Source organism: Mustelus asterias, unplaced genomic scaffold (assembly GCF_964213995.1).
Source record: "Mustelus asterias unplaced genomic scaffold, sMusAst1.hap1.1 HAP1_SCAFFOLD_1136, whole genome shotgun sequence".
Classification (NCBI taxonomy): Eukaryota; Metazoa; Chordata; class Chondrichthyes; order Carcharhiniformes; family Triakidae; genus Mustelus; species Mustelus asterias.
In genome coordinates this window covers 1-14,476 of record NW_027591081.1, presented here as the reverse complement: position 1 = coordinate 14,476, position 14,476 = coordinate 1, and the positions used below count along the sequence as shown (strand labels likewise).

The 14,476-nt window shown below is 50.5% G+C and overlaps 1 protein-coding gene across 1 annotated transcript in view; it reads right to left on the bottom strand.

Annotated features, from left to right (window-relative positions):
* The window catches only part of LOC144487929 (tricarboxylate transport protein, mitochondrial-like), a 33,674-nt gene extending 19,817 nt beyond the window's left edge, over positions 1 to 13,857 (bottom strand). Inside the window, exons 1-5 of the mRNA XM_078205984.1 lie at positions 13,716 to 13,857; positions 10,553 to 10,660; positions 8,558 to 8,657; positions 5,041 to 5,179; positions 4,288 to 4,372 (exon numbers count right to left, since the gene is read on the bottom strand). Coding sequence (XP_078062110.1) covers positions 4,288 to 4,372; positions 5,041 to 5,179; positions 8,558 to 8,657; positions 10,553 to 10,660; positions 13,716 to 13,857 — 574 coding nt within the window. The remainder of the gene's footprint in view (positions 1 to 4,287; positions 4,373 to 5,040; positions 5,180 to 8,557; positions 8,658 to 10,552; positions 10,661 to 13,715) is intronic.
* Between the last annotated feature and the right edge of the window lie 619 nt (positions 13,858 to 14,476).

Below are 14,476 nucleotides of genomic sequence, written 5' to 3'. Positions count from 1 at the left end.
CTTCAGCAAGCAGTGGATATCCCTGTTCATCCATGGTTTCCGGTTGGGGAACGCATGGATTTGCTTCTTTGGCACACAGTCTTCTACACACTTACTGATGAAGTCAGTTAGTGTAGTGGAATACTCATTCAGGCTGGTCGCAGAGTTTTTAAATACTGACCAGTCCACTGACTCCAAGCAGCCCCATAGGAGATCATCGACTCCTCAGACCAACATTGCACGATTTTCTTTGACAGATTCTCCCGCTTCAGTTTTTGCTTGTCGTCGAGAGCAGGAGCACAGCCTTGTGATCTGATTTGCCAAAGTGTGGGCGGCCGATAGAGCGGTCAGTATGTTTATATTTGTGTAGCAGTGGTCGAGGATGTTTGGACCTCTGGTGGAACAGGAGATATGTTGGTGGTACCTTGGTTGGACGCTCTTGAGCTTGGCCTGATTGAAGTCCCCGGCCACGATGAACAAGGCCACGGGATGTTTCATCTAAGGCTATTTGTGGTGGTGTATATTTCATCCAGTGTAGCCTTCACGTCTGCATGGGGTGGGATGTAAACTGCTGTCAGGACAACAGAGGTGAGCTCCCGCGGAAGGTAGTAGGAACAGCATTTTAATGACAGGTATTCGAAGTCCGGGGAACAGAAACTCACCAGTGTTGCTACATCTAGACACCACAAGGTGTTGATTAGGAGGCAGACACCACCTCCCCTAGCCTTGCCTGAGGGCACTGGACAGTCCATTGGGTGGGTGGAGAAGCCGTCTGGTTATAGCGCACAGTCCGGTGAAGCCAGAGTGAGCCATGTCTCTGTGAAACAGTGTACAGTCTCTCAGTTCCCTTTGAAAAGTGAATCTGGCTTTAAGTTTATCAAACTTCTCAAGAGATCCTGTTGTTGCTTCTCCCCAGCATTCTAACATTTGATGGGCGAGGACCCACAATTTTTTTTCTTCTAATTAGGATCCTTTCTCAATGTCTTCAAATGAAACAAAATCCAATTTGTCGCCAATTTTGTTTGTGATGTACCAATTAAAATAATTCCTCAGAGGCCAGTGTACCTTCACCAGATTCCCTTTATTTACAAAATTGTCTTTGCTCCTTGGAGTGCTTCAGATACAAAGCCAGAATCTGGAGTGTCAGTAGCTCTGACACACTCATTATATAATAGTTACACACACACACAGGTAAGATTCCCTGATTGGACAGACAATTATTACTTCAATCAGGGAGCTCATACTCCAAGAGGCCAACTTCACAGACCTTGTTCAGGTCATTATGCTAACTAGGTTAGGGGCTGTGGGTTTTAAACAAAAACAGAAGAATATGGTTTGCACACACAGATTCAAACTAACAAGTTTTATTCTAGGCAGTCTCGCCTATACAGAGGACAAAGTAAAACAGCAGCCTGTGCCAGCACCCTAACGACATCACCATCAAATCATGTGATCAGCTCTTAAAGCAACCATGTAACCAGTTGGATATGTAACCCCACCCAAACAGGATGTCTCCAGGAAAAATGGTTTGACATTTTGATACAATTTTGTACTAAAAAGGCGAGTCTTGCACCACTGAGGAGAATCGTGAATGGTGACCCTGATTCACAGACCCGGTAGCTCAGACCCGAAGGAGCAACCCCGTGTGGGCAGCTGTATCAGCCAGACCCGAGAGGTAATGGGGCTGAGGCTTAAGGATAGTTTAAGTGTTGCATCTAAATCCTGAGGGGATTGGAGTTGAGGTTTAGGCAGATACGTGGGGTGTTATTGGAGGCCTTTTGTTAATAGGATGATGTTTTGGATTTTGTGCAGTGTCATTACACTAGTTTAAACTTCTTGCATTGGGGCCTCGGGAACTTTTATTTTGTTAATAAAACATCTGTGATTCAGCCGAAAAGTTTTTCCTTTCATAAAATCCTAAAGAATTAACAGTGGGGGGGAATGGGAGCGAGCACCTCTTGCATCTTGTAGGTGGTACACGCAGCTGCCAGGGTGTGCTGGTGATGGAGAGAAGTGAATGGTGATCAATGGAATGGTAATCAAGCGGGGCTGCTTTGTCCTGGATGGTGCCAAGCTTCTTGACTGTTATTGGAGCTGCACCCACCCAGGCAGGTGGAGTGTATTTCGTTACAATCCTGACTTGAGCCTTGTAGACAGTGAACAGGCTTTGGGGAGTCAGGCGAGTTACTCACCACAGGATTCCTAGCCTCTGACTTGCTCTTGTAACCACTGGCTTGTCCAGTTGAGTTTCTAGCCAATGGCAAACTCCAGGATGTTGATAGTGGGGATTCAGCGATGATAATGCCATCAAATGTCAAGGTGCAATGATTAGATTCACTCTTGTTGGAGATGGTCATTGCCTGGTATTTGTGAGGTGCGACTGTTACTTGCCACTCACCTGATGAAGGGGCAACGCTCCGAAAGGTCGTGCTACCAAATAAACCTGTTGTACTTCAACTTGGTATTGAGAGACTTTTTGTGTCTATCTCAGTCCAACGCTGGCATCTCCACATCATTGCTGCTTTTGAACATGAACTGTTTCAGTATCTGAGGAATTATGAACGGCACTGAACATTGTTCGCTGATGACTGCACATCTCTACTTTGGACCTTATGATGGAAGGAAGGTCATTCATGAAGCAGCTGAAGATGGCTGGGCCTCGGGCTCCTTGATGCCACACTCAGTCAAATGCTGCCTTGATGTCAGGGGCAGTGATTCTCACCTCAAGAATTCAGCTTTCATCCATGCCTGAACCAAGGCTGTAATGAGATCTGAGCTAAATGGTACTGAACCAAACTAAGCGCCAGTGAACTAAGCAAGTGCCTCTGACAGTGCTGTTGATGACCCCTTCCATCTATTTCAGACTAGGAAAATGGGTAACAGCGCATAAAAGCAAATTACTGCAGATGCTGGAAGCTGAAACCAAAAGAGAAAATGTTGGAAAATCTCAGCAGGTCTGGCAGTATCTGCAAGGAGATGTCAAAGGGTCATCGGGACTCGAAACGTCAGCTCTTTTCTCTCCTTACAGATGCTGCCAGACCCGCTGAGATTTTCCAGCGTTTTCTCTCTTTGGGTAACATCGCATGATCGCAACCCGGTGTTATGTGAATTTGCTGGTAAAACAGCAAGAGGAAGAGTGTGTGACTTGTATATCCATTATATTTAATTGTATGGTGGATATTAACTGGGGATTCACTTGTGTTCCTGTGTGAAGAACAGACTGAAGCGGTGATTGTTGGCGAGGAGGTGCATGCTTGTAATGCACAAATGAGATAAAGGCTTACGAAAGTTTGTAAAGATTGGCTCAAGTCCCACCCTACACCGCGTGGATTTCACGCACACATTCTGTGGAGAGAGAAACAGAGTTCACTTTTAGAATTCTAAACGATTCTTCCATACTCAATTTGAAAGATTAACTGTTTCTCTCTCCACAGATGCTGCCTATTTTTAAATTTCAGATCTCCAGTATCTGCAGTATCCGGCCCCTCGAGCCTGCCCCGCCACCCGGCCCCTCGAGCCTGCTCCGCCACCCGGCCCCTCGAGCCTGCTCCGCCACCCGGCCCCTCGAGCCTGCTCCGCCATCCGGCCCCTCGAGCCTGCCCCGCCATCCGGCCCCTCGAGCCTGCCCCGCCATCCGGCCCCTCGAGCCTGCCCCGCCATTCAATAAGGTCATGGCTGATCATCGAATTCAATATCCCTCCCCCACTCCCTCCCCAATCCATCACGCAAACCAGCCTCCCATCCATTGACTCTGTCTACACTTCCCGCTGCCTCGGCAAAGCAGCCAGCATAATTAAGGACCCCACGCACCCCGGACATTCTCTCTCCCACCTTCTTCCGTCGGGGACAAGATATAAAAGTCTGAGGTCACGTACCAACAGACTCAAGAACAGCTTTTCCCCCGCTGCCGTCAGACTTTTGAATGGACTTACCTTGCATTAAGGTGATCTTAAAGATTCAAAACCCATCAGCTGGTTCATTAATACCCTTTAGCCCCATCAGTGCTTATAGTCACACAACACACTGACCTTTATCCCCAGAGTCTCGGGATGGGCAGGAAGTACTGATGTGCCAGTACTGTCCACATCTAAGAATGAATGATAACTAGATACAGGCGGAATGTCTCTCTGCTTCCCGTGCTGTTATGTTTTGGACACTGACAGACCCACTCTCCCGGGGCTTTAGGCTATGTGAAAAGCACACCAATTTCCCGGAAATGGAGAACGTGTATACAATTCTCCCAAAAACTGCCCTTTCCAAGAGACACGTATCTTGCCCCTTGATCCATGCATGTCAAGAGGGGCCTACCTTGTTCTCGAATAATCTCCCGGAGACCATGGAAAAACCCATGGTATTTTGGATTATGTGAGCTTTGGTCATGAATAAACTTCACCTAGAAGATAAAAAAAAATTATTTCAACAGTGAACTCTGGCATTGCGACAAAGGACACAGTTAATTCACAGAATACAGGGCAGTATCTGGGGACTGAAGCACAGGTTATACAAGATGCACTACATCAACTCACCAAGGCTCCATCGACAGCCTTCTCCCAAACCTGTAATCTCTAGTATTTAGAAGGACAAGGGCAGCAGACATGTGAGAACACCACCACCACCTGCCGAGTTCCACTCCAAGCCACACGCCATCCTGACTTGGAACTATATAGCCGCTCCTTCACGGTCACTGGGTCAAATTCCCGGCCTGGAACTCCTCCCTAACATCACAGTGGGTGTACCTACACCTCAGGGACTGCAGCGGTTCAAGAAAGCAGATCTTCACCACCTTCTCAAGGGCAATAAATGCTGGTCGCGCCAACTGAATGTATAAAAGTTATATCACACACAGTATATAGGAGGCTCACTGGACCCAAGTTACCAAGTCACCTTAATAAAAGCCAAGCTTTAACCAGATTTACCAGAAGTAGTTTAGGTGAATTAATCTAAATGTGAAGATACATTCTTTTGTTAATGATTCCACATAAATGGCCATCTCAGGTCAGACCTTTTTTCACTTCCGACCCTGGATTATCAGCTGGACACGGCGAGAGGACACTGCATTACCTTTATTGTCTCCATGGGACACACAACCACCACAGCTTCAGCCATCCCAGCTCCCAGACCACACAGAAAGCTCCGCCACTTTGTCAGCACTCCCTTCTCATCAATCATCTGATTGTGCAGAAATTCAAACATCCCAAACCTGAGGACAAAACAAAGGCAAGACACAGTCAGGATCACTCAGACAGTGTCGAACCCAATGGCAATGCCATTTGTCTATTTAACCATGGACACTGTTGGCTGGGCATTGACAAGTCAACCACATTGCTACAGATCTGAAGTCACGGCAAATTTGCTTTCTTGAAGGACTTTAATGATGGGTTTTAACAACAATTCACGGTCGTCACTAGACTTTTAATTCCAGATTTTTATTGGATTCAAAATTCACCAACATGTCCTGTTGGGATTCCCAGGCCCCCAGAGCATCACCCTGGATCACTAATCCAGTGACAATACCACTACGCCACCATCATTTACGATTGCATTCACTGGATATTAGAAGAGTGAGAGGGGATCTCATAGAAAATTCTAACAGGATTAGACGGGGTAGATTCAGAAAGAATGTTCCCAATGGTGGGAGAGTCCAGAACTAGGTGTCGTATTTCGAGGATAAGGGGTAAACCTTTTAGAACCGAGATGAGAAATTTCTTCACCCAGAGGGTGGTGAATGTGTGGAATTCACTCCCACAGAATGTAGTTGAGGCCAAAACATTGTGTGATTTCAAGAAGAAATTACATATAGCTCTTGGGGCTAAAGGGATCGAGGGATAATGAGGAGGGGGGGGGGGGGAGCAAAGGGGCTGATCAGAATATTGAATATCAGCCACGATTAGAATGAATGGCGGAGCAGGCTCGAAGGGCCGTATGGCCTACTCCTGTTTCGAGTTTCTATCGCATTGCTGCTTGTGGGAGCTTGCTGTGCTGTGCTTCCCTATAATCCACCATTGACTGCTTTTGTTGTGGGATGTTTTGATCCTTACACAGGACATGGGAGGCTGAGAGAGATTCAATTTGAGGTGTATAAAGTTCTAAAGACCTATTCCCTTTCGCAGAGAGGTCAATAACCAGGCGGCATTGATTTAAATACAGCGATTAGAAAGGAGATGAGGAGAAGAATTATTTTCACCCAGAGGGTGGTGGGAGTCTGAGGGATCTTGACAGAGCGTCTTGGAAAGGGTGCTTCCTCTTGTGGGAGAATCTAGCACTAAGGGTCACCGTTTAGAAGTGTCGCCCATTTAAGACAGAGATGAGGAGAATATTTTTCTCTCAGAGGGTTGAGTGTCTTTGGAACTTTCTTCGTTGTGGAAAGCGAGTCACTGAATATTTTTAAGGCAAATCTAGATAGATTCTTGATTAAGGAGGGGGCGAAAGGTTACCAGAGTAGGTGAGCATGTGGAGTTGAGGATCAGCCATGATCTTATTAGATGGTAGCAGGCTCGAACGACCGAGTGACCTACTGCTGCTCTGTATATTGATATGAATTCACAGCTTGAGAGAAGGGTAGAAGCAGAAACTCTCATTGCATTTAAAAAGATCTTAGACATGCGTTTGGAAATGCTGTAACCCACAGAGCTCTGGGTCAAAAGCTGATATTATTGGCCAGCACTGACAGAATGGGCCGAATGGCCTCACTGTGTGCTGTCAAATTGCTACAACTCTGGCTTTGTTGCATGATGCTGAGAGATAGATATCTACAACTATAAGGCTGTCCAACTTTTCACCTGGAATTTCTAAAACAAAGTACTAGGGCAACAGTAGAGTGAGATTGTGCTGTGCGAAACAGGATGCAGCAGCTGGTGTCTGCTGTTTAACCAGCTTTCCAATCAGGGAGCAAACACATTTTAGGTTTCCAAGTTAACATTCCCATCACTGTCACCCAGAGTGTCTCCGACCCACAAACACTTTGATTTATACAGCAGACAGATGCATCATAGAAAGCATTCTTTCCGAATGTATCACAGCTTGGTCTGGGGCTCCTGCTCTGCCCAAGACCGCAAGAAACTACAAAGGGTCGTGAACAAAGCCCAGTCCATCACGCAAACCAGCCTCCCATCCATTGACTCTGTCTGCACTTCCCGCTATCTTGGCAAAGCAGCCAGCATAATTAAGGACCCCACGCACCCCGGACATTCTCTCTTCCACCTTCTTCCTTCGGGAAAAAGATACAAAAGTCTGAGATCACGTACCAACCGACTCAAGAACAGCTTCTTCCCTGCTGCTGTCAGACTTTTGAATAGAGCTACCTTGCATTAAGTTGATCTTTCTCTACACCCTAGCTATGACTGTAACACTACATTCTGCACTCTCTTGTTTCCTTCTCTATGAACGGCATGCTTTGTCTGTATAGCACGCAAGAAACAATACTTTTCACTGTATGTTAATACATGTGACAAAAATAAATCAAAAAGACATTGATGATGTGGAGGTGTCGGGTCTGACAGTTTTTAATGTATATTCACCATCAATAAATCAAAGCTCAGAACTCAGATCCTGACTCTGCGCTTCTCTTACCCAGTACTGTCTCACCCTCTCCCACTATAATATCCACTCTGCCCTATCCTTCTGTCCCCAGACAGATACCCATCATAATGCTGCTACCTGGGGACCTTTCTGTGATACAATTACTGAACATTTCAAAATCAATGATTCTCACCTTGTTTACTCTGTCCATCACCTGTAGCAACCCCAATTACAAATGGAGGGCAGTATCTGGACAGTTTGCTCCCAGAACACCAATCAGCTAAATTAGGAGCAAGCTGATTTGTTCCTTCAAGGTTAGGAGATAGAGAGCAATCAAACAGATATTTATTATAATGGAACCTGGCTATTGGAGCAGAAACAGGGAGTGGGGAGGGAAGAAAGACAAGGCTCCAGCTAGAATTCGACAGGATTATGAGTGGACAGATGAGGGAGTAGAGAGGAAAGGAGTGGGGAACCCAATCTGATCAGAATCTTATTGAATGGCAGAGCAGACTCAAGGGGCACGTAGCCCACACCTGCTCCTGTCGCGACGTTCCCAACTGAAAGCAGTAGTATTCACCTGGGAATTTCCCAGTAAGCAAAACATCACTTTGGGTGGCACAGTGGTTAGCGCTGCTGCCTCGCAGTGCCAGGGACCTGGGTTCAAATCCAGCCTTGGATCAATGTCCATGCGGAGTCTGCACGTTCTCCCCGTGTCTGCGCGGGTTTCCTCCGGGTGCTCCGGTTTCCTCCCACAGTCCAAAGATTTGCGGGTTACTTTGATTGGCCATGCTAAATTGACCCTAGTATCAGGGGGATTAGCGGGGTAAATACACGGGGTTACGGGAATAGGGCCTGGGCGGGTTATGGTCTGTGCAAAATCGATGGGCCAAATGGCCTCCTTCTGCACTGTAGGGATTCTATGATCACACAGCAAGGACATCAGAAAACCCACATTATAAACTGATATCACTGTTCTCAAGTATTTGTCCATAAACCTGCTCCTTCTTTATCCTCCTCATTCATATTTTCCACCTTTGAACTTGTTTCAGTCTCTTACCTGACAGCTGATTTTGGAATGGAACCGTAGAGCAGAGAGCTGAGACCTCGGTATAATCCTTTAACCCCGTGATCCCGAACAGTCACTCGGACGCAGTCAACTGCCGAGAGAGCAGATTATTAATTCCTGGAGCTCATCAGCGGGGAATCAACTCCCACTCAACGCCCTCCCTGCTCCCAGTTTTATAAAAGACAATCCCTCTCTCCTGAGGCTAACAGCAATTTCCCAGATCCATGTTACTCAGTTAATAGAACATAGAAAGCCACAGCACAAACAGGCCCTTCGGCCCACAAGTTGTGCCGATCACATCCCCACCTCTAGGCCTATCTATAGCCCTCAATCCCATTAAATCCCATGTACTCATCCAGAAGTCTCTTAAAAGACCCCAACGAGTTTGCCTCCACCACCACCGACGTCAGCCGATTCCACTCACCCACCACCCTCTGAGTGAAAAACTTACCCCTGACATCTCCTCTGTACCTACCCCCCAGCACCTTAAACCTGTGTCCTCTCGTAGCAACCATTTCAGCCCTTGGAAATAGCCTCTGAGAGTCTACCCTATCCAGACCTCTCAACATCTTGTAAACCTCTATCAGGTCACCTCTCATCCTTCGTCTCTCCAGGGAGAAGAGACCAAGCTCCCTCAACCTATCCTCATAAGGCATGCCCCCCAATCCAGGCAACATCCTTGTAAATCTCCTCTGCACCCTTTCAATGGCTTCAACATCTTTCCTGTAATGAGGTGACCAGAACTGCGCGCAGTACTCCAAGTGGGGTCTAACCAGGGTCCTATAAAGCTGGTCGGGCGTTGGGGAGAGCTACAGAACAAAGAGATCTAGGGGCACATGTTCATAGCTCCTTGAAAGTGGAGTCACAGGTGGACAGAGTGGTGAAGAAGGCATTCGGCATGTTTGGTTTCATTGGTCAGAACATTGAATACAGGAGTTGGGATGTCTTGTTGAAGTTGTACAAGACATTGGTACGGCCACACTTGGAATACTGTGTGCAATTCTGGTCACCCTATTATAGAAAGGATATTATTAAACTAGAAAGAGTGCAGAAAAGATTTACTGGGATGCTACTGGGACTTGATGGTTTGAGTTATAAGGAGAGGCTGGATAGACTGGGACTTTTTTCTCTGGGCGTAGGAGGCCGAGGGGTGATCTTATAGAGGTCTATAAAATAATGAGGGGCACAGATCAGCTAAATAGTCAATATCTTTTCCCAAAGGTAGGGGAGTCTAAAACTAGAGGGCATAGGTTTACGGCGAGGGGAGAGATACAAAAGTGTCCAGAGGGGCAATTTTTTCACAGAGGGCGGTGAGTGTCTGGAACAAGCTGCCAGATGCAGTAGTAGAGGCGGGTACAATGTTTTCTTTTAAAAAGCGTTTAGACAGTTACATGGGTACGATGGGTATAGAGGGATATGGGCCTAAGGCAGGCAATTGGGATTAGCTTAGTGGTTTTAAAAAAAAAGGGTGGCATGGACAAGTTGGGCCGAAGGGCCTGTTTCCATGCTGTAAACTTCTATGACTGCATGTATGTTTGTCTGGCTCATTGCTCGAGTTCGTTATGATGGTACAGCAGCCTGACAGGTTCCCCGGGAAGTGGATTCCAACTGTTCCCCCCCACAGGGAGCCGGGCAGAGATCAGGATATCAGAGTATGGGCCTCTGGGAAGAAGCCACAACCCACACATTTCCTATATCAGTGAAGCTGCCACTAGACTGCCCCGTGGCAGGATTATTAACCAGGCTGCCCTACAGAGTGTGGCAATGTGAGTATTATTACCCGATAGCTCTGCAGAACAAGGAGCTGCAGCTCGCAAGAAGCTGATTGATCTGCAACCTGTGGCCACACACACACTTATTGGCAAGAATGAGAGGTTAATTTTCTGTGCATTGTAGCATGGCAGAGGGACCAGCAAAAACCCGTAGGCATCTCTCATCAATTGCCATTCCAGAGTCTATTTCTTTATAACAAGGAGGTGTATTTACCCATGCCCTTATAACGTGGAGGATTCGCTCGCTCGTCAAGCTGTAACTGTGTTTTCACATACTCCGTTGGAAACGTGATGCAGATTTCTATTCCACCAGCCAGTCCACCTACACCACAGAAAGATCATTGTCTTTACATAGGAATTAGGAACAGAAGTCGGCAAAATCAGCCCTTCGAGCCTGCTCCGCTATTCAATCAGATCCTGGCTGATCTCTCCCTGGTCTCAAACCCACCTCCCCACCTGTTCCCCATATCCCTTTTTTTAAAAATTAGAAACATATCCATCTTTTACTTCAAACCATTTAATGATTCAGATTCCACCGCGCTCTGGGGCAGCGAGTTCCACAAATTCACCACCCTCAGAGAAATAGTTCCTCCTCATCTCAGTTCTAAATCTCACGCCTCTCAGCCTATACCTGTGACCTCTTGTTCGAGATTGCCCCATAAGGGGAAACATTTGGTCAACATTTACTTTATCAATCCCTTTTAAAATTTTATATACCTCGATCAGAACCTTTCTCATCCTTTTAAACTCCAGCGGGTACAAGCCCAAACTGTTTAATCTCTCCTCATACGCCAACCCTTTCATCCCCGGAATCAACCTGGTGAACCTCCCCTGAACTGCCTCCAATGCCGCAACATCCTTCCTCAAATAAGGAGGCCAAAACTGGACACAATGGGGGCAATTCCCCCAGCCGCCATGCTGCTCGAGTAGCTCTGACGGATTGGCGCATGCGCTGTGGCTCACTCAGTGCTGTGCTGCCGACCTCTCGAGTGGGAATACACACCCATCACTTACCAGTGTGAATCACGCTGAGGGCACTCTGCAATGCTCAGTGCCGAGATTTGCTCTGGTGACTACGCTATAAAAACCGACAGGAATTACTCCAGGTTTCCTGCCCGTTGAGCACTTGGAGTTTTTTTGGGAGAATCCCAGCCAATACTCCAGATGTGGCCACACCATCACCCTATACAATCTGGTGAACTGGTGCGACAACAATAATCTCTCCCTCAATGTCAACAAAACGAAGGAGATTGTCATCGACTTCAGGAAGCGTAAAGGAGAACATGCCCCTGTCTACATCAATGGGGACGAAGTAGAAAGGGTCGAGAGCTTCAAGATTTTAGGTGTCAAGATTACAAACAACCTGTAATGATCGTCCCATGAAGACACTATTATGAAAGTCCACCAATGCCTCTACTTTCTCAGGAGGCTAAGGAAATTTGGCATGTCAGCTACAACTCTCTCCAATTTTTACAGATGCACCATAGAAAGCATTCTTTCTGGTTGTATCACAGCTTGGTATGGGCTCCTGCTCTGCCCAAGACCGCAAGGAACTACAAAAGGTCATGAATGTAGCCCAATCCATCACGCAAACCAGCCTCCCATTCATTGACTCTGTCTATACTTCCCGCTGCCTCGGCAAAGCAGCAGCATAATTAAGGACCCCATTCTCTCTTCCACCTTCTTCTTTCGGCAAAAAGATACAAAAGTCTGAGGTCACGCACCAACCGACTCAAGAACAACTTCTTCCCTGCTGCTGTCAGACTTTTGAATGGACCTACCTCGCATTAAGTTGATCTTTCTCTACACCCTAGCTATGACTGTAACACTACATTCTGCACCCTCTCCTTTCCTTCTCTATGAACAGTATGCTTTGTCTGTATAGCGCGCAAGAAACAATACTTTTCACTGTATGTTAATACATGTGACAATAATAAATCAAATTGCAATTTAATGTGATCATTCCAACTTCAAACAACCCCGTGATCCCTTCATATTACTGACCCCTGCCCCGCCCCATCAACATTCCCTCACCCCCCCATATACCCCCAACTCCCTGCAATCCCCTCATATCCCCCACCCCCCATCCACACGCGCACACGCAACCCTCCATCCGCGCACACGCACCCCCCCATCCGCGCACACGCACCCCCCCATCCGCGCACACGCACCCCCCCATCCGCGCACACGCACCCCCCCATCCGCGCACACGCACCCCCCCATCCGCGCACACGCACCCCCCCATCCGCGCACACGCACCCCCCCATCCGCGCACACGCACCCCCCCATCCGCGCACACGCACCCCCCCATCAGCGCACACGCACCCCCCCATCCGCGCACACGCACCCCCCCATCCGCGCACACGCACCCCCCCATCCGCGCACACGCACCCCCCCATCCGCGCACACGCACCCCCCCATCCGCGCACACGCACCCCCCCATCCGCGCACACGCACCCCCCACCCCGCACACCCGCACCCCCAACCCCCAACCGCACCCCCCACCCCCCACCCGCACACCCGCACCCCCCACCCGCACCCCCCACCCGCACACCCGCACCCCCCACCCGCACACCCGCACCCCCCATCCGCACCCCCCATCCGCACACCCGCACCCCCCATCCGCACACCCGCACCCCCCATCCGCACACCCGCACCCCCCATCCGCACACCCGCACCCCCCACCCGCACACCCGCACCCCCCATCCGCACACCCGCACCCCCCCACCCGCACCCCCCACCCGCACACCCGCACCCCCCACCCGCACCCCCCACCCGCACCCCCCATCCGCACACACGCACCCCCATCCGCACACACGCACCCCCCATCCGCACACACGCACCCCCCATCCGCACACACGCACCCCCCATCCGCACACACGCACCCCCCATCCGCACACACGCACCCCCCATCCGCACACCCGCACCCCCCACCCGCACACCCGCACACCCACACCCCCCCTCCGCACACGCACACCCCCCACCCGCACACCCACACCCCCCACCCGCACACCCACACCCCCCACCCGCACACCCACACCCCCCACCCGCACACCCACACCCCCCACCCGCACACCCACACCCCCCATCCGCACACCCACACCCCCCATCCGCACACCCACACCCCCCATCCGCACACCCACACCCCCCATCCGCACACCCACACCCCCCATCCGCACACCCACACCCCCCACCCGCACACCCACACCCCCCACCCGCACACCCACACCCCCCACCCGCACACCCACACCCCCCACCCGCACACCCACACCCCCCCACCCGCACCCCCCACCCGCACCCCCCACCCGCACACCCCCCACCCGCACACCCCCCACCCGCACACCCACACCCCCCACCCACACTCTCCCCTCCCCCACCTGCCAGGATGGCTGTCACCGGGTGGGTTGTTGGTTTGGAGCCTCCAGCCGGGGCCGCTGCCGCCCAGCGCCGCCGTTCCGCCCCGGGGGCCACGGCCCACCCCGGCCTGGCGGAGCAGGAGGAGCGGGTGGCGGGAGGCATGGCGGCAGAGGGTCCGGTGTGTGGGGGGGGGGGGACCCCTGTCCGGGGCTCCGAGGGTGGGGGCCCGGGCCCGGCTCTCTCTCGGGCTCGGGCTCTCGGGCTCGGGGTCTCGGTCTCGGTCTCTCGGGCTCGGGGTGTCGGGCTCTCGGGCTCGGGGTGTCGGTCTCTCGGGGTCCGGGGTCTCGGGCTCGGGGTCTCGGTTCCGGCTCCGCCGCAAAACTCTCCTCAAATTCGGCGCCGCCTCGAAGCCCCGCCCCCTCCCAGCGCAGCTTCCCATTGGTTGATACCAACCCGTGTCTGATTGGCTACTGGAATCCTGCTACACTATTGGCTACAGTCGGGACCGCGCCGCTTAATGATTGGTTACTGAGGCGGAGCATCTGATTGGCCGCTTCCCAGGTGACCCTGAAACACCAGAGAAATAGTGAATAAAAATCCTCAAAAACCCCAAAAATCCTCAATAAAAACTCCTGAAGGGGCTGAGTGGGGGGTCTGAGGGGGGAAGGGTCTGAGGGGGGAAGGGGCTGAGGGGGGAAGGGGCTGAGGGGGGAAGGGGCTGAGGGGGGAAGGGGCTGAGGGGGGGGGTCTGAGGGGGGAAGGGGCTGAGGGGGGGGGTCCT